Source organism: Hemiscyllium ocellatum, chromosome 3 (assembly GCF_020745735.1).
Source record: "Hemiscyllium ocellatum isolate sHemOce1 chromosome 3, sHemOce1.pat.X.cur, whole genome shotgun sequence".
Taxonomy (NCBI): domain Eukaryota; kingdom Metazoa; phylum Chordata; class Chondrichthyes; order Orectolobiformes; family Hemiscylliidae; genus Hemiscyllium; species Hemiscyllium ocellatum.
In genome coordinates this window covers 76,037,004-76,062,814 of record NC_083403.1, presented here as the reverse complement: position 1 = coordinate 76,062,814, position 25,811 = coordinate 76,037,004, and the positions used below count along the sequence as shown (strand labels likewise).

Sequence of the window (25,811 nt, the reverse complement as noted above, 5' to 3'; positions counted from 1 at the left end):
CCTGAAATTTGGGTCCTAACCCTATATTAGCAGAAGATTAACGCTGACTGACTTTGCCTCTGGTCTGGAATCGGAAATTATCTTTGACTTAGGTATTGAGGGCCCACTGACTGAAGTTCTATCACCTTTCACTGATTGAGACTGGTGACAATCATGACTTTCCTGGTTTTGTCTGCACAAGTGGCAAGGCAGAAGTAATGTGAGTTTGGTTACCCTTGTCAGGTGGTGTTGAGGGGGAGAGGATTAAGTGCAAAGTACTCAAAGACAAGGCAGAGATGCTGTGAGCTCAAGGTGAGCAAAGACAGCAAGTAAGCAGCCCTTTTGAGATGCAGCCTAGTCCACTCAATGAGCTGGCTGCCTGATCTTGCACACAATGTCCTTGGAGTAATTTTTCAGTGCTAGCTTCTGGTGCACCCTGAAGTTCAGCTTTAAGGTGTAGAAGTGCTCTGCAAGTGAATTGAGATTGTGAACTAGCATCAGATACCAATGAAAAACCTGCGCCCACACCTCCTCCCTCACCTCCATCCAAGGCCCCAAAGGTGCCTTCCACATCCATCAAAATTTCACCTGCACATTCACCAATATCATTTATTGTATCAGTTGCTCCCGATGCGGTCTCCTCTACATTAGGGAGACTGGATGTCTCCTGGCAGAGTGCTTTAGGGAACATCTTCGGGACACCCGCACCAATCAACCCCACCGCCCTGTGGCCCAACATTTCACCTCCCCTTCCCACTCTGCTGAGGACATGCAGGTCCTGGGTCTCCTCCACCGCCGTTCCTTCACCACCTGATGCCTGAAGGAAGAACGCCTCATCTTCCACCGCGGAACACTTTAACCCCATGGCATCAATGTGGATTTCACCAGTTTCCTCATTTCCTTTCCCCCACCTCACCCCAGCTCCAGCCTTCCAGCTCAGCACTGTCCCCATGACTTGTCCTACCTGCCTATCTTCCTTTCCACCTATCCACTCCACCCTCCTCTCTGACCTATCACCTTCATCCCAACCCCCATTCACCCATTGTACTCTTTGCTACCTTCCCCCACCGTCCTCTCTGACCTATCTCCTCCATCCCCACCCCCATTCACCTATTGTACTCTATGCTACTTTCTCCCCACCCCCCTCTCATTATCTCTTCACCTGGCAGGCTCCCTGCCTCTATTCCTGATGAAGGGGTTTTGCCCGAAATGTCGATTTTCCTGCTCCTCAGATGCTGCCTGACCTGCTGTCCTTTTCCAGCATCACTCTAATCTAGACACAGATATCAGTGTCCAAGGATGGGTAGGGGGAGTGGTGTGATTGAGTGTGACTGGTGTCCTGGAGAGTTCCCTGACATTTTGTTGCTGGATGTGCACGATGATGGTCTGAAGGAATAACCAGCAAACTGAAGTCGCCAAGTACCCACTCTGACTTTCATGTTGGGAAGTGTTGATGTCGACTTGCCTCACAGTAAATAGTACACTAGGAAGCTGCGCAGTAGAGATAGTTAATGAAGCCATAACAATAATAATGCCTATTTGTAGGCATCATGTTGCTATCCAGTCAGAATCTTGTCCTGAGGTGTGTTTGAAAATGCAACAAGTTTTTCTTGACATTGAAAAAGACTTCACTTTTCCTGTGATTATCCCAGATTTCCTATGAAAGTCCACATTGCTCAGAGCCTATTTCCATGATACTAGTCAAAAACTGAATGTTTGGCCAGGACAAAGGTAAGAAACATCCTTTAAACAGTACCATGAGATACAGACCTTGTGACTGTTTATTCAACAGAATCCCTTATTTTGATGTCCAGTTAACAATTCTTTGATTTGTGGAAATAATTAGACTGAATATGCCGTTAACCAGATTAAAACATCTCCAGAAATGCAACATTTGATCTAGTTCCATTCCCAGCCTTCCTGAAATACTGACTCACATATACCAGTTTCAGCAACACTTAACACTGGCATCCCATGGAAAGTGATTGTTTTGGTAATTTTGGTGAGGCTTGAATGCTGACCAAATAGAGCTATGAGCACTTAGCATCTATCAGAACATATAGAGCCTTGGTGTAATGACTAACCACCTAAGCCATTTAGTTTCAGTTTTATACTGCACTGGTATCCTACATTATGTGCTTAGAATTTTCTTATGGAACATAACAACTCAAAACAGCAAAATTTGACACAGAAGTGAGAGTGCTGTTTTTCACCCATGCTAATAGATAACGAACAAAATATATATTTAATTTGTTTTTTGAATATATATCTAAAGTGTTGTAACTTTTATTCTAGGCTGCTGAAAACAGAAAAATTTTGTTTGATCTTAAGTCGGTTTTGGAAGGTGTTCAGCTTAAGGTTAAAGAGGAGGAAGATCAAAGAGCAGAACTGCAGCAACAGTACTCAAGTGACAAATATGCTTGGGAACTAGAGAGAGCAGAACTGAAGTGTCGTATTGAACAGGTAAACTTTTCCATGGAAAACTTTCTACATGATTGCAAGACTAACAATTACTAACCACTACTCTATGTATGATCAGAGATATCCTGAGTTCTAATTGACCTGTTAGTTTGTGAACAATCTCAGATAAGCTGTTAGCCAATGTATCCAAATCCAGATTGATTTCTTTAACAGTAAAATCAGAGTAGCATCACTTCCGGTTTTTTCCTGATTGGTTCCATAAGATGACTATTGTCACAAGACCATTCTTTTCTTGCAGTTCGTTTCCATTATTTGATGATTTCTCACCAAGTTAGCAGGACATTTTACATATCTTCTTCAGTTCAGGATAGAAGATGTGTGTTGTCTTATCCTCATAACTCATCTCAGACTTAATTAACGAGCATTCCTCAATCAATCAAACACGATCAGTTACTATTCATGTTCTGTTCGAGTTTGTGTCTTACAGGTGGCTGTAGGTACTTAAAAGATTAGCTTTTATTATAAATGCTAAAATTGCATATAATGTTGGAACTACACAAGTTACAGCTCATACGGAAGACTACAAAAGTCATACATAAATTTAAATTATAGAGTATATATAAAATGTATAACAGTAAGTGTCCACATTCAGTTAATAGAGACTTGAGTAGTAAAAGGCAAAATCTCTCTTTTTCAAAGGCAATGTGTTAAAATTAGTCCAAAGTAGAATGCAGATGTTATTTCATTTACCCCTCTTCACAAAATATACCTCTCAACTTTTTTTTATGATGGCAATGCCGGGTCCTTTAGAGAATATCATGTTGTAAAAGGATGTAAGCTTGTCCATGTGATAATGAAAGGCTTCACGTTCTTGTTTTGTGATATAAAACTAAATGGAGCAGGGCTTCCACTCTCTCAAATAAAGTAGGGTTAGAGCTGCGTCAGTCAAACAGTACTTAGGTGTTCTACATTGACTCGTGTAAAATAGGGTATAATGTAGTTCCTCGCTTAATCAAGAAATGATGATTAATTATTGAAAAATAACTCAATCCTACTTGGATTCCAAAAAAAGCTTACTTTCTGGTAGCACACTGTAACAATTTAATGGGATATTTACACTGTACTTTAAGGTATTACAAATTTAAAGAAATCATTAATTGACAATAAAAAATGCAGCTGACCTAAGCAGCATTTCACAGCAAGGATGAGTGATGATCAGATCTGCCTGTAGTTGGAGGATTTGAGAAGCCAACTCATTAATTATGATTCATAACAATCATAACCAAGATGACAATTGAAGCAGGGTCTCTCACCTCTCCCAGCTTCCAGGACCCAACTAATCCTCATTAACCAAAAAAAACAACTTGTGTACAAGAAATGCAAAACTTGTGCCCACACCTCCCCCCTCACTTCTCTCCAAGGTCCCAAGGGATCCATCCATATCCATCACAAATTCACCTGCACCTCCACACACATCATCTACTGCATCCACTGCACCCGATGTGGTCTCCTCTACATTGGGGAGACAGGCCGGCTACTTGCGGAACATTTCAGAGAACACCTCTGGGACACCCACATTAACCAACCCAACCGCCCCGTGGCTGAACACTTTAACTCCCCCTCCCACTCCGCCAAGGACATGCAGGTCCTTGGCCTCGTCCATCGCCAGACCATGGCAACATGATGCCTGGAGGAAGAGCACCTAATCTTCCGTCTAGGAACCCTCCAACCACAAGGGATGAATGCAGATTTCTCCAGCTTCCTCATTTCCCCTCCCTCCACCTTATCTCAGTCCCAACTCTCGGACTCAGCACCGCCTTCTTGACCTGCAATCATCTTTCCAACCTCTCTGCCCCCCCACCTCCTCTCCGGCTTATCACCCTCATCTTAACCTCCTTCCACCTATCGCATTCCCAACCCCCCCCCCCCAAGTCCCTCCTCCCTACCTTTTATCTTAGCCTGCTTGGCACACCCTCCTCATTCCTGAAGAAGGGCTTATGCCCAAAACGTCGATTCTTCTGCTCCTTGGATGCTGCCTGACCTGCAGCTCTTTTCCAGCAACACATTTTTCAGCTACAATCCTTGACCCACATTGCTTCCAAACAAGCACTAGTCATACTGAGAAACCTGGTTGTACACACAAATTCCACATGTTAAGAAACATGAAATCAAAATTACAACATCCTTAGATCTATCTTTAAAAATTTAATAACCAGTTTCCTGATATACTTCATTCCAGTGATTTGTGGCTGCACAACTTCTACTACTTAGTGTCTGAACTCAAAGAATAATAGCAAATGTGCAGAATACATGTGTTTTATTATCTTTGAACATCAAGTTTAAATTGTATTTGTAATGAACATTTTTTTGTGTGTTCCAAAAACAATTTCACCCCATAATCAAGAGTGTATCTGGTAATGGTCCATGATGTACTGTTGTGTGCAGAGCATGGTGACAATCATTTGTTTGGTTTACATCTTGATACTTGATCTTTACCTTGATAGTTAATTGAGTACTAAGTCTTAAGTTTTGTAATTTAGGTAACTTCCATCAATCTTCAGGAAGCATATTAAAGTAGTTTTTTTTGTCTTGAGCATAACTGAATTGAAAACATTATTCTTTTTAAATAGATTTAACTTGTATACAACAGATAGAATAGTCAATAAATTGTAATCCCTTATTGTTTTAATTAATTGTGTAATAAACAGTGCTCTCTTGGTCTGAGAGTAAAATTTCATTGTGACATTATCCAATTGAAATGAATGCTGTAAATGCTAGTGAAGAGCACTGCTGACATTTGTGGTGAGAAGTCACTCAGTTTAATGAGTTCTAACTGCAAATCAAAAGCTTAATAATAGGTACAGTGTTAGCTAATTGGTTACATTTGTACATATTCACTAAATGACAATATGCTCATTTTTCACTTATTCAAAATTAAAATGTCAAAATAAAGTGAAGTTCTTACAAATCAAGAACGCATTTCTTGAGATCACTTTTCCCAGTTTTAATCCAAATACCTGTTGCAGTTTTTTAAACAATTTTCTAGCATAGCTAGAAATTCCTTACCAAAATATCCACAGAAGATAAACTACACAGACTTCTAACTATAGAGTGGTGACTAATGGATGATCCAAAGTACTGCTGTTGACATGGGGTGAAGATGAGATCACATTCCATCACGCTATTTTGCTTCATTTTCTCATCCTGTTCCTTCTCAAGGTTGCCCAGCTCACACTCCATTAAGTGCTAAAGAACTTGTACCTAATGTTGTCATGTTAAATTTCACTATCAGAGTCTCAAGTCTGATAATTAGAGGCCCAGTTGACCAAGTCTCAAAAGACCCTGGGATAGCAGAAAGCCATCAAAATGCCCAGGAATTTTCAAACTGGGGGCAATCAATGGGGGTCAAAGTGCCCCCATAAGAGAATGGGCAGAATCTCTGAGGAATCGTTCCTCTGATCACAGGCCATTTCTCCCACATTTGCAGCTCATGGGCTCATTAGGTGAAGGGTGATTCCAACATGGAGCTTAATGCTGCTATTGAAGAAAAAAGGGAAATGAGCGGGACTGGGGAGAAGGGGATTTTACAGTGGTTGGGAAAAAGAGATAACAAAGAAAAGGGGATGGTTTAAACAAGAAATAAAGATATGTGGAGAGAAAGCAGAAGTAACATTTTGGGTCCAGTGACTCTCTTTCAGAACTCTGATTTGCTCCAACTCCTGTTTGAAAACAGCTTAATAACTGTCAATAAAGGAATACCCAGCTAACTTGGAGTTAGAGACACTTACATCACTGAGTGAATACATTCCTTGAAAATTCATGTGAAGTTTGTAGTTTAAAGTTGTATATGTTCAAGAGGTATTATATTGGATCAATTTTAGTCAATTCTGTTGTAATGAACACTTGTCAGTTATTAAATTTAAATCTGGAACTGAGATCAGAGATGCAGTGAGTCAGGTACTAACTGCCTGGTTAAAACATTCCAGTTTTGTACATTTGCCTTTGAAATTCCTTATCTGTGACCTCACCAGTTTGAAGAGGGTGTGATAAAGTGATGTGTATTTTTTTATCAGAAGTGTATGTCAATTATTTTGAAAAGTACACATTTGTTGTTAAATTATGCCTATTATCTTGTGCCAGATAAAGTACTATAATTTCTCAAAAGAATGATGCTTTCCTTATATGCTGTTGCTTTAATTTTAATGAAGGGTTGATAATTAAATTCTTCTCATTTTGTTTTGTGAAAGTCAAATTCCTTATGTTAAACAAATAGAGTAAGCATTGTAATAGAGCAAGCATTAAATTACCTCATAAATTAATTGGTAAAAATAATAATGAGCATTCAAAAATCAAAATGTAGCCCCAAAAATTGAAAGTATCACACTTGAGTAACGTGCTTTGGATGGGGTTGCATTCTCTTATTTTATTACAGAAAGATTTGATTCACTTTACTAGACATGTATACCAAATACCTGTATGTTAGAGATATTTTCCTAATCAATCTGCTCAGAGATGCTGATACGTAATACTGTATGTTAATACTTGTGGAGCAGGCCATACTTGGAATCTGGCTCTCCTGGCCCTGGTGTAGGGATACTACCACATAGTACAAGAGCCTCCCTCCCACAACCACCAGCATCATAACCTTTGAAATTTTTCAGCAACTCTGGACAGCTGGTTACAATTGAATTATCACATTGACCAGCTTCAAAATGCCTCACAGGATCTGGATGCTCCTTACTAATATTAAGAAAATCTTCTCATCCATTTACAACAGAAATTTTCAGTACCCTGTCTGAGCCTATGCAGAAATTTGTACAGGCTCAAAATTAAGTGACAGTCGGGCAGAACTGACCCCCACCATATTTTACAATCCAGTACTACTTGCTTGTGCTCAAACAGCTATAGTTAAGAAACAGTGACTCAGTAGTTAGCACTGCTGCCTCATAACGCCAGGGGCCTGGGTTTGATTCCATTGTGTCTGTGTGGACTTTACACATTCTCCTCATGTCTGCGTGGATTTCCACTGAGTGTTCTGGTTTCCTCCCATAGTCCAAAGATGTGCAGGTTAGTTGGATTGGCCGTGCTAAATTGTCATAGAGTTCAGGGATGCGTAGACTAGGTGGATTAGCCATGGAAAATGCAGGGTGACAGGGATGATACAATAAGGGGGATGGATCTGGGTGGCATTCTCTTCAGAGGGTTAATGTAGACTCGATGGATAGAATGGCCTGCTTCCACACTGTAGGGATTCTGTGATTCTGTATCAGACACTTAGAGCAGCTCCCACTAACAGTTACTGCAAAATGATAATTTTTGTATAAGTGAAATGTGCCTTCAGGAAAATAATTCAAAAGTACAGTGCTTTTTTGACCTTTTACAGCAATCTATTGAAAAAGGGTTAATTCTGTTAATGGTTCTGTGTAGAATTGATTTGGATATAGATTGTATTGTTATTATGTCTATTTTCTATATATTTATCTCAGAATTCTGCTGAATGAATGAACGTTGATGTCTTAATATTTAAAACATTTGCATGAAATTTCTATTTACATAGACACAGATTATTTTCTCTGTGAAAATAATAAGATCAATATTAATGCAACAATGAAATGTCGACTAATAAGTTCATGGCATGATTTTAAGGTCATTGCTTCCACAGCCTTTTGCCAATTGCCTTTGTAACATTCTTCAAATTCCATGAATTTTGCTGTTAAACCTATTTTCTACAGTCTTGCAGCAAATATGTAGAACCGGATAAAACTGGATAAAACTTGGCCATCAGGTCATAGAAATTGATTTAGAAATATGGATGTTGGCAGCCAGTATAAGAATCTAACCAGATAAAAGCAAATGCCATAAAATCCGATGTCATTTGTAATTAAAACAAGACCATTTAACTATTTGGGAGTTTTTGTGCGTGTGTGTTTTGTGTGCGTGTGTATGTATGTATACATAAACTGAGTATATTTAGTAACTGTCAACATTTTAATTACTTTGGGGAAATATGAGCCATTTTATGGCCTGGTTTTAGTGGTTACCTCTTTCACAAATAGTACATGGCACAGCATTGAAAACCTTGAACACATTACTTATAAATTTGTAATTCTTAGGTATGAAATACTTAAAAATAACTTCGTTACTTGTATCCATATAGCTGGAAGTAAAGGCAGAAAAACAGGACGTGGAAAAAACAACTCAAGAAACAAGAGAAGTGTTTGGATCGGAAGGGAAAGAGCAGAAGCAGCTGTTGGCAAATATCCACTCAGCAGCCATGGACCTGAGGAAACAGCTGGAGACCAGTGAGAGAAACTGGAGCAGGGAGAAAATGGAGTTACTTGAACAATTTGATCATGAAAGAAAGGAATGGGAAAGTCAACTAAAGGACATGCAGAGGAAGATAGAGCAGGTGCTGTATTTAGCATTTGTAAAATGTCATGCAGAAACACTTTAGAAAGATGTTAAAATGTTACTGCAAATAGATTTTTAAAAATAATTTTTATTAACCAACTTGAATGTCACCATATATGGCCACAATTATGAACATCACAGATTGTTTTGTCGTGAATCTGAAGTCTAATTTGATTCTCTAAGAAAAAAATATTTTTAAAAAAACATCCATTGCTCTAGATCATAATTCTATGTTGCCTCAATTGTTTTCAATCCACAGGGAAATATTTCATCTAAAAAAAAACTTTATATGTTTTATTTATTTCAGTATATTACAGAAGTTCAACAAAGCAGTAAAAGAAAACCAAAAATACCTAATTTTGACAAAACTTTTCCTCTTGCTTTTAGGGCAAATTGCAATAATACCAATGTAAAAGGAACACCAACATAAATATTGTGTGAAAGGAGAGTGCTGATTAATTGGCAGGTGGGCTCTGGTAGACTCTTGGCCACAGATAATGTACCAGTTGAATACTGACTGACAGTCAACTGTCAGTTAATTTTTAAACCAGGTCAGTTGACTCTGGTCAAGACAATTACACTGAGATATGAAGTAGAAAATTTCTGTCAAATCTTAGAGTTCAACCAAGCTAGTTCATACACATGTTCCTTCTGTCATAGAGATGTGTGACACGGAAACAGCCGCTTTTGGTCCATTCATGCAGACCAGATATCCTAACCTAATCTAGTCCCATTTGCCAGCATTTGGCCCATATCCCTCTAAGCGCTTCCTATTTATATACCCATCCAGATGCCTGTTAAATGTTGTAATTGTAGTGGCTTCTTCCACTTCCATTGGCAGCTCATTCCATATATGTGTGAAAGATTTGCCCCTTAGGTCCCTTTTATATGTTTCCCCTCTCACCCTCAACCTATGCCCTCTAGTTCTGGACTCCCGCACCCCAGGAAAAGACCTTGTCTATTTATTCTATCCATGCCCCCATAATTTTATCAACCTCGATAAGGTTACACCTCAGCCTCCAATACTTCATGGAAAACAGCCCCAGACTATTCAGCCAGTCCCTATAACCCAAAACCTCAAACGCTGGCAACATCCTTGCAAATCTTTTCTGAACCCTTTTCAAGTTACACAGCATCTTTTTGATAGTCATGATTTGGAGATTCCGGTGTTGGACTGGGGTGTACAGAGTTAAAAATCACACAACACCAGGTTATAGTCCAACAGGTTTATTTGGAAGCACTAGCTTTCAAAGCACTGCTCCTTTATCAGGTGGTTGACAACCACCTGGTGAAGGGGCAGTGTTCCGAAGGCCAGTGCTTCCAAATAAACTTGTTGGACTATAACCTGGTGTTGTGTGATTTTGCAAACACAGATTCTGCGAAGATGCAACATGTACGTGGCACTGTCAGTATTAGAACTGCCAGAGCTGCAGTTTGCTGATTGGGTTTCCTTTGTTTTCAGTTTGTCATTTCATAGTCCTCTACCCTAAAAGTCTTAGTAAAGGCTAATAATCGGTGAATGTACCGCTTGAAATTAGCTACTAGACGTTCGATTCCACCATCCACTTTAATTATCTCCATTCTTTAAAATTCACTTGTAAACAAATTCCTTGGAGCATAAATATGCTACTTAATCTTGATTCAGGCTGCAAATGAATTCATAAATAAAGGTGCAACTGTGCTCATCCAAGAAATTTGAGTAATAACGACACGGGTGGCACAGCAGTTAGTGCTGCTGCCTCACAGCGCCAGAGACCTGGGTTCAATTCCTGCCTCCGGCAACTGTCTGTGTGGAGTTTGCACATTCTCCCTGTGTCTGTGTGGGTTTCCTCCGGGTGCTCTGGTTTCCTCCCACAGTCCAAAAAATGTGCAGGTTAATTGAATTGGCCATGCTAATTTTCCCATAGTGTTAGGTGAAGGGGTAAATGTAGGAGAATGGGTCTGGGAGAGTTGCTCTTTGGAGGGTCGGTGTGGACTTGTTGGGCCGAAGAGACTGTTTCCACAGTGTATGTAATCTAATCTAATGACTATTTAGAAGAAATTAACTTCAGTTATAACTATTTTTGACTGTGAGGAGAAATCAGAGTTAATATTTCAGGTCAGCTGACCCTTCCTCAGAACCTCTGACGATTCTGAGGAAGGGTCACCGGACCTGAAACATTACCTCTGATTTCTCTTCACAGATGCAGCCAGACCTGCTGAGCTTTTCCAGCATTTTCTGTTTTTGTTTCCGATTTACAGCATCTGGAGTTCTTTCGGTTTTTTGAATATCTTCAACATCATTTTGACAAAATGGGGAAAAATCATTCTCCATATGAGTGGTGAACTTAATAAGCTATTTTCATTCTTTTACAGGATAGTACAGGATAAAGATAATGATTTAAGGAATTAGCAGCATTATCATGACCGAAAGGGGGAAAATCTTATTTGTATGGTGCTGCTTCTAGCATATGTCAATTCCTAGGGCCAGGCAATGCATGAGTCACACAACAAGCAGTTTGCATTGATATCAATGAAGAACATGCCACAACTTGTGTCCCGCAGTACTGCCTGTGCCTGTGATATCAACATTGTCAGTGCAAAAAAGCTGAAAACGTGTTGCTGGTTAAAGCGCAGCAGGTCAGGCAGCATCCAAGGAACAGGGAATTTGACGTTTCGGGCATGAGCCCTTCTTCAGGAAATTTCCTGAAGAAGGGCTTATACCTGAAACGTTGAATCTCCTGCTCCTTGGATACTGCCTGACCTGCTGCGCTTTAACCAGCAACACATTTTCAGCTCTGATCTCCAGCATCTGCAGACCTCACTTTTTACATATTGTCAGTGCAAGACCATTGAAAACACCACGTGAATTAATTTCTTCTTCAGTAGCTTTAGGAAAAGATCAAAGTGGGAACACTTCAGGCTCATTTTTAAATCTATAAATGAAATGATGTTCTGGATCAGATTTTATGGTAATGATGGCAGAATGGCATGTCATAACTGCCCTGAAACGGACTTGTTCCTTGTACTTGGTGGACAGGCTTTGCAGGTATGGAAGGTGAGCTACTTGAGGAAGATTTCCCAGGTTCTGACCTACCCTTATAGTCACTGTATTGTTGTGTTTGTTCAAATAGGTTTTTGGTAAACACTGCTTTGAATTTGGTTTTTGATTCACTCTGATGTCAACTTCAGATTCTGAAAATGACATTATGACAACCAATCACATCACCTAATCCATAATGGTGAATGAACTGACATTAAGGAGGGTACCAGTGATCATTTGTTCCACTTCAGAATTAATAAATCATAAATATATTTGTTAGCTTATTATTTAACAATGCAGTTTGTATCAGCATAATAAATCATTTTTTTCTGAATCTGCAGATTTATTGGGATGTCAAATCAAGTCAAAAGTGTAAATTGAATGAACAGAAAACTGAGCAGAGACAAGTAAAACTCACAAGAGATGATTGTGCATTGTTTAATTTACATGAATGCAATCAGTCACATGATGAAAAAGACCAACATTACACAAATGGTGCAAGAGCCCGAGGTGCAGAAATGGAAGATATTGCTTTGCATGATACAGATCGAGGCATCAAAAAGAGTGGAAGTGATCTGTTGTTTATTGAAGAATCATCACTTGAACACATTGAGGATGGTGGTAGCATTCAAAATTTTGGAAATATCCAGAATGATAAAAATAAATTCTCCAGTGTTTTGAATGCAGTAAGTAGTATATTTCCCTAAATTATAATGTATCAAATACTGTACCATGTTGCTGATATTTGGGCACGAGCATCTTACAATTTGTCATTTTCACAGGCTTTACAAGAGTTGGCAAAAGTAAGTGAAGAGCTGTGCAGTTACGAAGAGGACGTCAAGAAAAAAGTGAGCCATGGAAGGTATTAATAGATCAGCAATATTTTAAGCTGGAATTCTTATGTCTTTGTTTCGTGCAGATTGAAATATCAGAAAGGGGATAGATAGGAAAGAATATTTCACGGATAGCTTCTCAGTAGGACTTTGTGACAAGGTGCATTGCTTTGAGAATGGGATGGCACGTGGTACGTAAAGTTGATTCAAGCAATAGCTATGTTTTGAAGGAATAGTTAGACTGTTAAGCCAGCATAGTAATCACATCACATTTTCATCTAAGTATAGAGTAAGGAGTGAAAATTCACAGCTGTCAAACTGAGAAATTGTACAAGGACTCTGGAGATCAGATTTCACTGAAATAACAAAACAAGTACAATAGTACAGTTTCATAGCTGATGTGGGAGGTCAAATATCCAGCTTCAGGTGCAGCTGCAGAAGTATCAGTGAGTTTTTTAAAAAATCACTTCCTAAAACTACAGGAGAAGAGGATGACCTTTGGTTTTTGAGCCTGATAAGCTAAGTGCTTGAATTTAAGATTTATCAAACTTCTAAATCTTTTTTTTGTTGTAAGTCTATAATAATGAGGAAGGTAAAATTATGTTTATACATAGATCTGTTTCTTGACTGACTTTTAATATTGAGAATAGGTAGTAAGTTATCGCAGAGCAGTGTTTATGAGCAATAAGACTAGCCTAACGCTGCATTTTGAGCAAAGTGTGTTGTGTTTATGTTTAGGTCATTTCTGGGTCTGTACATTGTTCAAGGGGCAGAAATGGCTTTTAGGAGTGATGTCAGATCAGGGAGAATTTGACTGTTCCTGGAGACTATGTCTGCAGGAAGTGTGTTTGGTTGCAAATCCTATCAGACTACATGGATTAGTTAGAGCAGCAGTTACAGGTATGAGGAGTTTACAAGACCAAGGGGGTGTGATGGACAGCATAGACTCATAGAAATGTATGGCACAGAAACAGATGCTTCGGTCCAACTCGTCCGCGCAATTTCAGGAAGATGGAGAGACCACTGATAGTCAGGTAGATGGTTCATAGAAACCCCACAGTGTGGAAGCAGTCCATTTGGCCTGTCAAGTTCACACCAACCCTCACAAGAGCATCTCACCAACCCTCAGGAGCATCCCACACAGACCCACCCTCATCCCTGTAACACAGCATTTCCCATGACTAATTCACATAACTTGTACATCCCAGGACACTGGGCAATTTAGCATAGTCATTCCACCTGACCAGCACATCTTTGGACTGTGAGAGGAAACCAGGGCACCCAGAGGAAACCTACACAGATATTGGGAGTATTTGCAAACACTACACTGACAGTCGCCTGAGGCTGGAATCGAACCTGGGTCTTTGGCACTGTGAGGCAGCAGTACTAACCGCTGAGCTGCCGTGCTGCCCCAGGCTGACCAATAGCAATAGTAGGAGAGGTGGCCAGGTAGTGCAGGAGTCTAGTGTGGCTATCCCCATCTCAATCAAGTATGTCGCTTTGGATTCTGAGGAGAGGGTGGCCTCTCAGGGGAGTATAGCACTGACAGTAATGTATCTGGTACCATGACTGGCTAAACTTTAATGAGGGGTACATCAGGTTCCAAGCGATCAATTGTAATCGGGTCTCTCTAGTCTGGGACACAGACAGACGTTTCTGCAGCCAGAGAGTGTGTTGCCTCCCTGGTGCCAGGGTCAAGGATGTCTCAGAGTGATTAATATTCTGAAAGGGGGGAGTGACCAGCAGGAGGTGTCGTACATGTTGGTACCTACAACGTGGCTAGAGAAAGGGCTGAGGTTCTGTAGAGGGAATATAAGAACCTAGGCAGAAGGTTAAAAAGTAGGTTTTTGAGGGTAGTAATATTTGGACTCCTACTGGTGCCACGTGCCAATGAGAGTAGGAATTTGAGCATAGAGCAGATGAATGTGTGGCTGAGGAGTTGATGCAAGGAGCAAGGATTTATACATCTGGACAGTTGGGATCTTTTTGGGTTAGAAATGATCTGTATTTGAGTTCCACCTGAATTGGAAGGGGACCAATATCCTTGAGAGATTTGTTAGTACTACTCAGGAGGCTTTAAACTCATGTTTTTGTTGGGGGTGGAGGAGAGAGAAGGCTGAGGCTGGTACAGTAGATAAGGGGAGCAAGTCAAATAGTCACAGCAGACAAGAGCTTGGCAGAGAACAAGGTAAGACTGACAAATTAAACTGCATTTACTTCAATACAAGAAGCCTGACAGATCAGGCAGATGAACTTAATGCATGGTCGGGAATATGATACTGGGATATCATAACTATTACAGAAATATGGTTCAGCGATGGACAGAACTGGCAGCTTAATACTCCAGGGGATAGATGCTATAGGGAAGATAGAAAGATAGGCAGGAATAGAAGGGGAGTGGTGTTTTTGATTAGGGATAACATTACTGCTGTACTTATGGAGGATATTCCTGGGAGATGGTCCAGTGAAGTTATATAGATGGAACTGAGATATAAGAAAGGGATAATCAACTTGTTGGGATTACATTATAGGCCCTTCAATAATCAGTGGGAGAATAAGAAGCAAATATGTAAGAAGATCTCAGTTATTTGTAAGAATAATTGGATTGTAATGGTAGGGGGTTTTAAGTTTTGAAGCATAGACTGGGACTGACATAGTATTAAAGGCTTAAATGGTGAGGAATTTAAGCGTATACAAGAAGATTTTCTTATTGAATATGTGGATGTGCCAACTATAGAAGGAACAATACTTGACCTTTTGAGAAATCAAGTAGGGCAAGTGATTGAGGTGTCAGCAGGGAGCACTTTAGGACAAATGATCATTAATTTTGTTTGTTTTAAAATCGTTATGGTAAAGGATAGAACTGCTCAAAAAGTTAAAGTTCTAAATTGGACTAAGGTCTATAAAATATATAATGATGCCCAGAAAAGAGTTCTTCTTAAAGAAGAGGAGATGCTGGAGGTCCTGAAATGCAAAAAGGCCACTAAATCCCCAGCTGATCAAGTGTTTCCCAGAATTTTGTGCAAGGCTAGGGAAGGGATTATTGGGCCCCTTGCTGAGAGACTTGTATCATCAACAGTCATGGGCGAGGTACCAGAAGACCGGAGGTTGGCTAATGTGGTACTACTATTTAAGAAAGTCTGTGAGGAAAAGCCAGGGAACTACAGACCAGTGAGCCTTGCATCAGTGGTGAGTAAGTTGTTGGAGGGGATTCTAATGGACAGGATTGATAGGTATTTGGAAAAGCAAGGAGTGACTAGGGATAATCAGCATGCCTCTGTGTATGGGAAATTGGGTCTCGCAAACTTGATTGATTAAAGAGCTGACAAAGAAGATTGATGAAGGCTGAGCACTCGATGACTATATGGACTTCAGCAAAGTATTTGACAAGGTTCTGCATGATAGACTGATTAGTTAGGTATATCACATGGGATGTAGGTAAAACCAGCCAATCTAATACAAAACTGGTTTGAGAGTAGGAGAAAGAAGATAGTGGTAAAGAGTTGCTTTTCAGATTGGAGGCCAGTGAACAATGGTGTGCCGTAGGGATCTGTGCTGGGTTCATTCCTTTTTGTCATTTATATAAACGATGATTTGGATGTGAATATAGGAGGATTGATTAGTAAGTTTGCAGATGACACCAAAATAGGTGGTGTAACGGACAATGAAGAAGATTATCTCGGAGTACAATGGGATCTTGATCAGATGGGCCAATAAGCCAGGAGTGGCAGATGGAGTTTAATTTAGATAAATGTGAGGTATTGCATTTTGTTAAGGCAAACCAGGGCAGGACTTAAACAGTTACTGATAGGGCCTTGGGGAGTGTTGCTGAATGAAGAGACCTAGAGATGCAGGTGTATAGTTCCTGGAAAGTGGAATCGCAGGTAGACGGGGTGATGAAGAAGGTGTTTGTCACGCTTGCCTTCATTGGTCAAAACACTGAATATAGGAGTTGGGAAGTCATTTTGCAGCTGTACGGGACATTGGTGAGGCCACTTTTAGAATACTGTGTTCAGTTCTGGTTACCCTTCTATAAGAAGGATGTTGTTTAACTTGAGAGGGTGCAGAAACGATTTACAAGAATGTTGCTGGAACTGGAGGGTTTAAGTTATAGGGAGAATCTGAATAGACTGGGGTTTTTTCTCCTGGTGTGTTGGAGGCTGAGGGGTGAGGCTTATAAAATCATGAGGAGCATGGATTGGGTGAATGGCCAAGTTCTTTTTCCCAGTGTAGAAGAGTCCAAAACTAGAGGACATAGGTTCAAGGTGAGAGGGCAAAAATTTAAAAGGGAGCTGAAGGTTAGCTTTTTTACAGAGAGGTTGATGCACTTATGGAAAAAGCTGCCAGAGAGAGTGGTGGAGGCTGGTATCATTACAGCATTTAAAAGGCATCTGGATGGATATATGAATTGGAAAGGTTTAGAGAATTATGTGCCAAATGCTGGCAAATGGGATCAGGTCAGATTGGAATGAGTGATCGGCACAGACAAGTTGGATCAAAGGGTCTAGTTCCGTGCTGTAGGATGCTCTATATTGACCTGAGAATTGTGCAAGGGTGTGTCAGGGAGGATCATAGATGATCCTATCTTGTAGAGTAAAATGTCTTACAGCTTTTAATTAGAATCAGAATTAGTTTCATTGTCATGTGTACTTAAATATAGAAGTATAGGAGTACAATGAATAGTTTATAACGCTGACCCTCACAGTGCCATTTAGGTGTAAAGTACCTCGGTATAAATCTTAGATACAAAATAGAGAAGTGAAGAAGAAAAATGTTACCTTACCTTACAGCAATTCATAATATAGGTTGCAAAATAAGACAAAGTTAAAAGGATAAAATTACAGCCAGATAAACAAATTACAGATAACCATTACATTGCATTAGATCAGTGCAGGGGCTTCCACATGTGGTCTGATCGGCCTTGCAAGCTGCTGAATGCCTACACCAGTCTCTCATCCAACAACCCTCTCCACTCCATTGCAGTCCTCAGCTGCTCTGCTTCGGGTGCCTAGCCCACTCTACTCCAACTCTCAGCCATTCTGTTCTGGCCTTGAACAACTCCATTCCATCCTTCCAGCTCTGGCAATCAGCTGCTCTGCTCTGCGTCTCAGCCGCTCCACTCCATGCTTCCAGCCCGCTCTGCTGCTGCTCTGACCAACACCTGCATAGGCTACCATCAGTGTTCTTTAAAATCTGGGGTAGGAATTGTTGCCAGGGGCTCAAAGGAATGAGTCCAATGCTGGACTAAATTTTGATTGAGGAAGGCAACACAGTTAGGGAGGAAGGTGACAGTAGCCTTGGCCTTTTTTAAAATAGGACTTAAAAAAACATTTCTGTGCTCCAGACTCCAAACAAAATAAACAAAACCACTTCTCTATTTGGATCGCCTCTCACCGGAGCTCTTCTCCCATCAGATTGCACCAGCAGGCAAGCCGCAATGGCTTACCAAACTCAGTCATTAAGAGAAGAATAAATGTCATTAGTAATTTTATCATTATCAATCATCTTTTTTTATTTTTGACACAGAGCAAGATCAGTTTCACAGCTGCAAGAAAGTAAAGAGAAGCAAAATGAAAATACACTTGTGAGAAATGAAACCTCTTCAGAAGAGAGTAGCAGCACACCAGATGATAAGGCATTAAGCCCTACTCTTTCAGAGTTTGAAAAATCTTCTGAAAGACTCCACAATGAGAAAAACTGGAATCACTCCAAGAAGAATGGGCATGGGGTTTTTCCTGGATTTCCAGGAGGAGATGACATAAATGATGTATCTGTCTCAAGCAAAAGAGCTCCACCAGTTCCACCAAGGACATCCTCTTGGTACCTTGCCAGTTTAATGTTTCCAATCGAACTTGGAGATTTGCTGAAGGAAGGTACCAGTAACTACACAACACAAAACTGCATTGTAGAAAAAAGTTGCAGTAGTCCTTGTGTTACGAGAAAATTTCAACCCTGCTTGCAGGAAAGTGAACGGAAATCTTTCACAGGTGGAAGGCCTTTCAAGACGTTAGCACCGCAAGTTCAATGTGATGAGAGATCTGAAAGCAATAAGAACAATAACCATAGCAGGTGGTCATGCAATGCAACTAAACTTGGCTTTGGATCTGGAAGCAAGTGCTTTGGTTCAGCAGTAAAGACATTTGATTCAGATAAGAATGTTTTGCCATCTCAGGAGCAGAGCCTGGGTAAAAGTTTCAACACTGGCCTTAGACAAACAAAATCTCAATTTCCCAAAAGTAATTTGTCAGAGTGTAACTTTTCATGCTCTACATTAACAACAGGGGTGTGCAGTACCAGCGGTATGTTTATGCCGTCTGCAATAAGTGCATCTTCAAAACAACCTGATAATTTCAGAAAAACAGCTTTAAAAACTGAAAGCTGTGATCCTGTTTTTGGAAAATCTGTGGAATTAGCACAGAATGAGACAACTGCCTATCCAGGATCCAGCTTTGCACTTCACTCTGCAGAGAATGTCCATCCCACCAAACAGTTTCATTTAAAGTACACTGGTTCAGCTTTTAGACCTTACAATTCACATTACATCAGCACCACCAAGGTAGTAGGACCAGACAAGAATAGCAGTGGATTTCCTATTTGGATTACTGATAATGACAAGAGCCACTTGTTTGACAAGGTTGACTTGATTCCTAAACATTTTTCAAGTCCAACAGTACCATGTACAAGATCGGATATTGATCTTGTCCAAACAGTATTGAGAAACGGTGAAAGATCAGTAAGTCCTTCCCTTCTTGTGAAGAAAAATATTGCCAATCTTACTGATGGCAGGACAAAACAACAGGCATCTCATTCAGAATCTTTGCATGATAATCCAAATAAGATCAGCCACGTTTTTCAAATGCTTCACCTAAATCAAGAAAAACAAGAGGAAAGGAAGAAGTCCAGACCATCCCAATGTGTCACAGGACAACGAACATCATTACCTGTGGTAAGTGAAACTTCTGTTGTGTAAATAAAGTTTGACAATGGTGCATAACAAAAAAGGCTTCTTATTGTAATCCTCTGAAAATCGTTGTCAATATTGCCTCTCTACTTTTAAAACTGTTTTCTATCTGATCTCATGGGATGCATATGTCTGTTCCCAAGCTTGTCAAGACATCCTTTTAGAGGTACATTGCCGTTTGCATGAATATTACTGATGTTGATTAACCTTCTGTTTTCTTTATTTTCCACCTAACATTTACGACATGTTTCTCTCAGCATTATGTCTAATACTGACAATCATAAGCTGATGAAAAAGATTGTGTAATGTTAAAGGCCTTCAGACCAAACAACTCCTTCCCATTAATGTTGATCTTACCTACCAAATCTTTCAGAGTATAATTCAGCTTTTCCTGTCCCAGATGTAGAGGCAGGTACCTGTCTTACTTGTTTACACCATTTGCTTTATTTGCTCTCTCTTACAGAAGTCTGTTTTTGATCTGAAACAATGCTTTACTAGAATTGTATTGTTCTTTTAACTTGTCATCCTGTAATTGAAGATCCTGTTACAGTGAAAAATCTGACATCAGTCTCCTTCATAGCTTGAAACTTTTGAAGGAACAGAAGATTCCTGTGGGCTGGAATAACATTTTCTTCTACACACTCAAGGGAACCAATATGTTCTCCATGCTTAAGTGACCAGAGTTTACACACAGTACACTAGATGGCATCTGACTAAGCTCATATATAGTACTGAACTAAGGATGTTACTACACAGAAGCTCTTTTGCAGCTTCTGCCACAAACTGATGTGAAATCTTTGGCATGACAGTGCTCAATTTTACAATAAGGACTTTTGCCAAAGCATGGTTTTGAGGAAATAATTGGTCTCAGCCTTTTTATTTGTATTCCCTATGTATTATATCAATTTCCTGTTTTCAATATGTGTGAACACTATGATGGGTCAGAAATTCAGCTTTGGCTGCAAACAACAATCCAGTTGCAAATTGTGCCTTAATTTCTGCTCAAACCCATTTGCTCCTCATTGAGGGGAAAATCTGTCATGTGCCAGTCCAGTGTGGCAGTGTTTCATAAAACAATTCCAAAACTAAATTGTTTCAAGAAATATTGAGAGTGATAATGTGCAACAGTTTTAGCAATAAAGCTGAAGGTAATTTTAAAAAAAAGCATTTTTATTCAGTGATCAGTCTTCCACATTTGACTACCCAACTTCAAAGAACTTAAAATGATCTTTTTTAAGAAAACTGCAGTGAACCATTTGCTAGTTATATTTGTGGACACTAGTCAATTTGTCAGTAAATGAATAGCAACATTGAAAACCATTTTAAACTGTTTACTGTTGCCCTTGCATTCAAAACGAAAGCTTAACTTTAAGTAGCTCCTCTAAGCTGTAAGGATCACAGAAACTCATTTTGCACTAGATTTATTTGGTTTGGAAATTCCAGTTATCCTTTGTTTTTGCTGACATGTGGGAGATTGCAATGAGAAAAGTAATGCAACTGTGTGGAATGTTCATATGCTCAATTTAATAAAAGTGTATTAAAATCCATATTTTCTGCTCAACATGCTATAGGTTATATTTTATTAGTTTCTAAGGATGGAATATCATGGGATTTTCAAATGGTGAGAGAAGTTGAAGGTACCTGTCATCTTCCAGCTGCCATGGCTTTTTATCAGCAGTTGAGTTAGACTGCCGTGCAGGTGGCTCTACAATTAGCTGGCACCTCTTAGAGATGGGCAGCAATCATTTAAAGGAGCATGTGATTAGTTGCCAGACAGCAGGAAAATGTGATTCGTAATCCCACAAGAGGTCAAAATGTATTGACCCTGGGTTTGCAACCTGGCATCTGTCCCTAATCCGTCTCCATCACACAAGCACATACACCTAATGCTCATCTAATTTCATTCTATTTGTTTGATCTTTTTAACACCAATTCCATTTATTGTTGCTTTTTTCCCCTTGCTAAGCAGTCAGCTACTCGCCCAGATATCAAAGATACTTTTGTTTTTGCACTGCTGATCATTTTTGTGCTATTTTGGAATCATCTAAAAACTTTGTTTACAATGCACTTGCCTAATTTGTAACCACAGAATATATGCACTATTCTACAGGAGTACATATATTTTAACTTCATGTTGTTTCATTCTAAATTGAATAAATATGCATTGACTACAAGTGTTGGTTGAAGTAACAATATTTTGACTCAGACATTCCGACTTCTGGATTGTTGGAGACTGGTTATACAATCCAACTTATGCATTGGAGTCCCTCACAAGTCCTGACACAGTGACTGTATGGGAACAACTTAGAAGTTTAAACTTGCCATGGGCAATTTTCCAGCTGTACAGAATCCTCTGTGAATATCTCTAACTTTGGATTTGAGTTAGAAGCTTGGAACAAATCCATTCTTCTTAATGGATTGGTTATCCAGGAAGCATTTGATGGATTAAAACCCTGGACGTCTGACTCCCCCACCCCATGACTACTTAACACCCAATCCTCCCCCTCTCCCAAACCCTTAGACTGCCCAAATCTTCCAAATGCCCCCAATCTATAGACTGTTGTCTCTCTGATCCTTCAACCACACTTCCCCTTTGTCTACTGATCATCGAGCCTCTAGCATCCTTGAACCTTCACCCTGATTCTCCAACTCCTTTTCATGATCTCCAAATCTCCTCAGCCCTCTGACTTCACCCCTCCACAAGATGTTTCAAAAACATTTAACCCCTCCCTACCTGATCTTGCACCTGCCACCCTTCCCAGCTGGCACTTTACTACATTACTGCCCTACCTTGCAATGCCCTACTCTCTGTGCCACTTTGTATGGCATTCTGTTATACAATTCCTTCACTATTTCTACGTCAAAGCCCAGAACCTCTTTCCCTAAAAAGGTTGTGGTCTTCCTACCCAAAAGGAGTAGTTCATGAAGACAGCTTACCATTACCTTCTGAAGGACATCTAATATCATGGATGTGGTGAAGAAATGTGGAAGAAACAGAAAGCCGGATAATCCAGAATAACCATGAAAGCAGTTCCTGTGACTGTAGAACTTGTTGCCGAGAGGGCATATGGTTTTTGAAAAAAGCAGCAGCACCAGGGATTTATCCCTGGGTGATCCCCCAGAGGTGGTGATGTGCTAGTCAAGTGAGTAACTGAAGGTGTGCTATCTATTTGGACAGATGTATGAAACCCTTTCAGGGTAATCTCACAAACCTGGATGATGAAAGAGGGTTTTTGGAGAGGAATAGGGTATTTTGCAGTATTGTAAGATGTTAAGAATTTTAAGAGATGTTATGCAGGGTTATTTTTCAAGGGAACCTTTCTGATTGTGTTCATTTCAAAGCCATACCAGACAAAACCACAAAAGGTTACTTCTGAAAAAAAACCCCTTCAACGCAATGTGTCATTGCTGGTTGTTGTAAAGGTGATCTGAAATTAATCTCACTGCCCTGTGTCTGTCACGCTCCTTTATTTTACTCTACTTCAAATACTAATCTACTTTCCCCATAAAACGTAGAATACTGTGAATCTCAATCAGTCCCGATGGCAATGTATTCCAAGCTCCAACAATCCTCCATGTAAAGATGTACTTTCTAATCTCTATCTTCACCCTGTGACAAATATGGATACATAGCCTTTTTGCTGACACCTGAATCAAAAAAAAACTTTGTCTACATGCTTTATGAATCCCCTTCATAATTTTATGAACCTCTGATTTTCTAAGCCTTCTGTTCCAGAGAAATTTTTCCAGCATCTCAAGTCTCTCTTAACTGTAGCTTTCCTTACCATTTATCTACAGTGTATGCTGGCGCTTCCAAAGTGATAGTTGTAAATCTGTCTGTCTGTCTCTCTCTCTCTGTTCTCCTCTTTCTTTCTCTGGCTCTCATATCACCTCCCACCACCAGTGCCTCTACCATCAGTCTGGAAGTCTTTTGGTCCCCCTACTTGCTCTCATACGTGTTACCACCCCCCACGCCACTGTCAGTTATTACAAAAGTGTTGCAATCATTTTCCAGCCATGAAAAGATACCACACTGGGAAACAGTTTAAGCAGCACTGCTAGCATGCATTCTACAGTTTAAATGCCCTTTCTAAAGGGAAAATCTCTAAAGCTACAAACATAAAAATAAATAGCAAATGATAAGTGTTTTATGAATTTTCCATTATATGCTATGTTAATTTTAATATTTATAGTGTTATATCAGATTTTAAAAGGGTTCAGATTTTTACTGGATGTCGTAGAATTTAATAATGCCTTCCAAAAACCTCTCTCTATTAGACCTTGCCACCTGAGACAATGAGATTGAATGGGATGAGCTTTCCACGTCCTGCACGACCACAGAGCCGCCGTTTACCGTCACGATGGGCAAGAAAACCTCTATCTGCAGGTGCTGTACATGACCGAGCTGCACAGAAACAAAGTCAACATTTCTTATTTGATATAAAAACTTCAATCATATAACAGTTTAAAGTGCACTGTGCAGGTTAGCAAGTGCATTCCCTGTATATTGACTTTCTTAAATGCTACTACATTTTAATCCTCTGTCACATTATATTGCAAGCATCCCTTTCCATAAACATGGCTCAGATGGAAAAGTTTGTTGAAGTTTTATAATTGGTAGTCTCCAGTACCTATATGACTTTGCATCCACACACTTTGCATATCCATAACAAATTAATTCCCATTACAAATTTATTATTTTATGATTTATTTATTAGTTAATGTGAATGTTTATTTTACAAAGTTTATGTATTCTTCTGTATTTTGTTGTAAAGTTGTATATCAGCTCTATTCTATTAAGAGCAGAAAGCTCAATTATTTGCATGCTAATGTGTTTGTATATGCATGTGTAGTTGAAACTTGCAACCATGTTTTGGGTATTTAGGTAACATGACATCTATATTACCTGTTTATGATCAGGAGCAAGTTTCCTTTGAAGTAAGGTTTTTTTTGTAATTATATGGTGGAGGTATACAAGAGAGTGGCCTCATTTCAGTTTCAAGGTGTCTTTTCATTATTATTCATTTAAGGCACTTTGAAGAACAAAATGTTGTACTTAGTTAAGCTTTTGCTCAATGTAAAAAAAAAGCAAATGTACAATATTCAAATAAAACTGACTGTTCAGGTATTTCAGATTTTATACTGTAATTCTGCAGTTGAATTTTACATATCCTGTAACAGTTCTCATGGTTTATTGAGAAACACTTATTACTGGGAGCCATACATATTAACATTGAACTTCTAATGCTGATGGCAAATTATCTGAAGCCAGGAATGTGAAATTTGATTAAAAGCAGTGAAGGTGATCAAGTAGAGTCAGTCATGGCTCAAAACATTCACACTGCTTCTTTCTCACTTGGGAAAGCTTTCAAAAACTAACAAAGGAGACCACAAAAGTTAAGGAAAAGGAAGAAGAATCTTGAAAGTAAATGAGTTAAGTAATGTCTAGATGTACAAAGCAAGCTTTTAAATATACAAGAAGGAAGCAAGAAGGCAAAGTGAATGCAGGCAACTTAGAAAATTGAGCGGGGGAAATAATAGTGGGGAAACAAGAAATGACATGGGTTGTGAATAAATACTTTGCAACAGTCTTCACAGTAGAACACAATACTAGCATTCCCAAATTAATCAAGATGGCAAAAGGAGGGGAAGAAGTAAATACAATAACTGTCACTAGAGAAAAAATGCTACAGAAGCAAATGGACCGAAAGACCAATACGTCTTCTGGAGCTGATGGAATGTATGCTAGGATGTTAGAGGAAGTAGCTAGAGAGATAGTGAAAGACTGATAGTAATCTTTCAAGAACCTAAGATTCTGGAAAGGTCTGAGAGCTTGGAAAGCTGTCAATGGTGTACCTTTATTTGAAAAGCAAAGGAGACAAAACAGGTAACTGTAGACCAGTGAGCACCTTTGGGGAGATGTTCAAGTCTGTATTAAAAGATATAATAGAATTTAGAAATACCATTGATGAAGCAGAATCAGCAATGACTTCATGAATGAGAAATCATGCCTGACAACTTACTAGAATCCTTTGAGGATATAACAAGCAAGGTAGATAAAGAGGAACCAGTGGATCTAATATATTTGGATTGTAATTACTTTACATTAATTTGTTTTAACCAGGTGCCATATATTACGATAGTGAATAAGATAAAAGTCCATGATGTTAGAGGTAGTATATTT

General features: G+C 39.4%; 1 protein-coding gene across 1 annotated transcript in view; it reads left to right on the top strand.

The window, feature by feature from the left end:
• The window catches only part of mtcl3a (MTCL family member 3a), a 28,248-nt gene extending 4,043 nt beyond the window's left edge, over positions 1–24,205 (top strand). The window contains exons 2-7 of the mRNA XM_060821218.1: positions 2,275–2,442; positions 8,558–8,809; positions 12,175–12,519; positions 12,616–12,695; positions 18,193–19,612; positions 23,906–24,205. Of these exons, the coding sequence (XP_060677201.1) occupies positions 2,275–2,442; positions 8,558–8,809; positions 12,175–12,519; positions 12,616–12,695; positions 18,193–19,612; positions 23,906–24,088 (2,448 nt within the window). The 3' untranslated portion in view covers positions 24,089–24,205. The remainder of the gene's footprint in view (positions 1–2,274; positions 2,443–8,557; positions 8,810–12,174; positions 12,520–12,615; positions 12,696–18,192; positions 19,613–23,905) is intronic.
• The last annotated feature ends 1,606 nt before the right edge of the window (positions 24,206–25,811 follow it).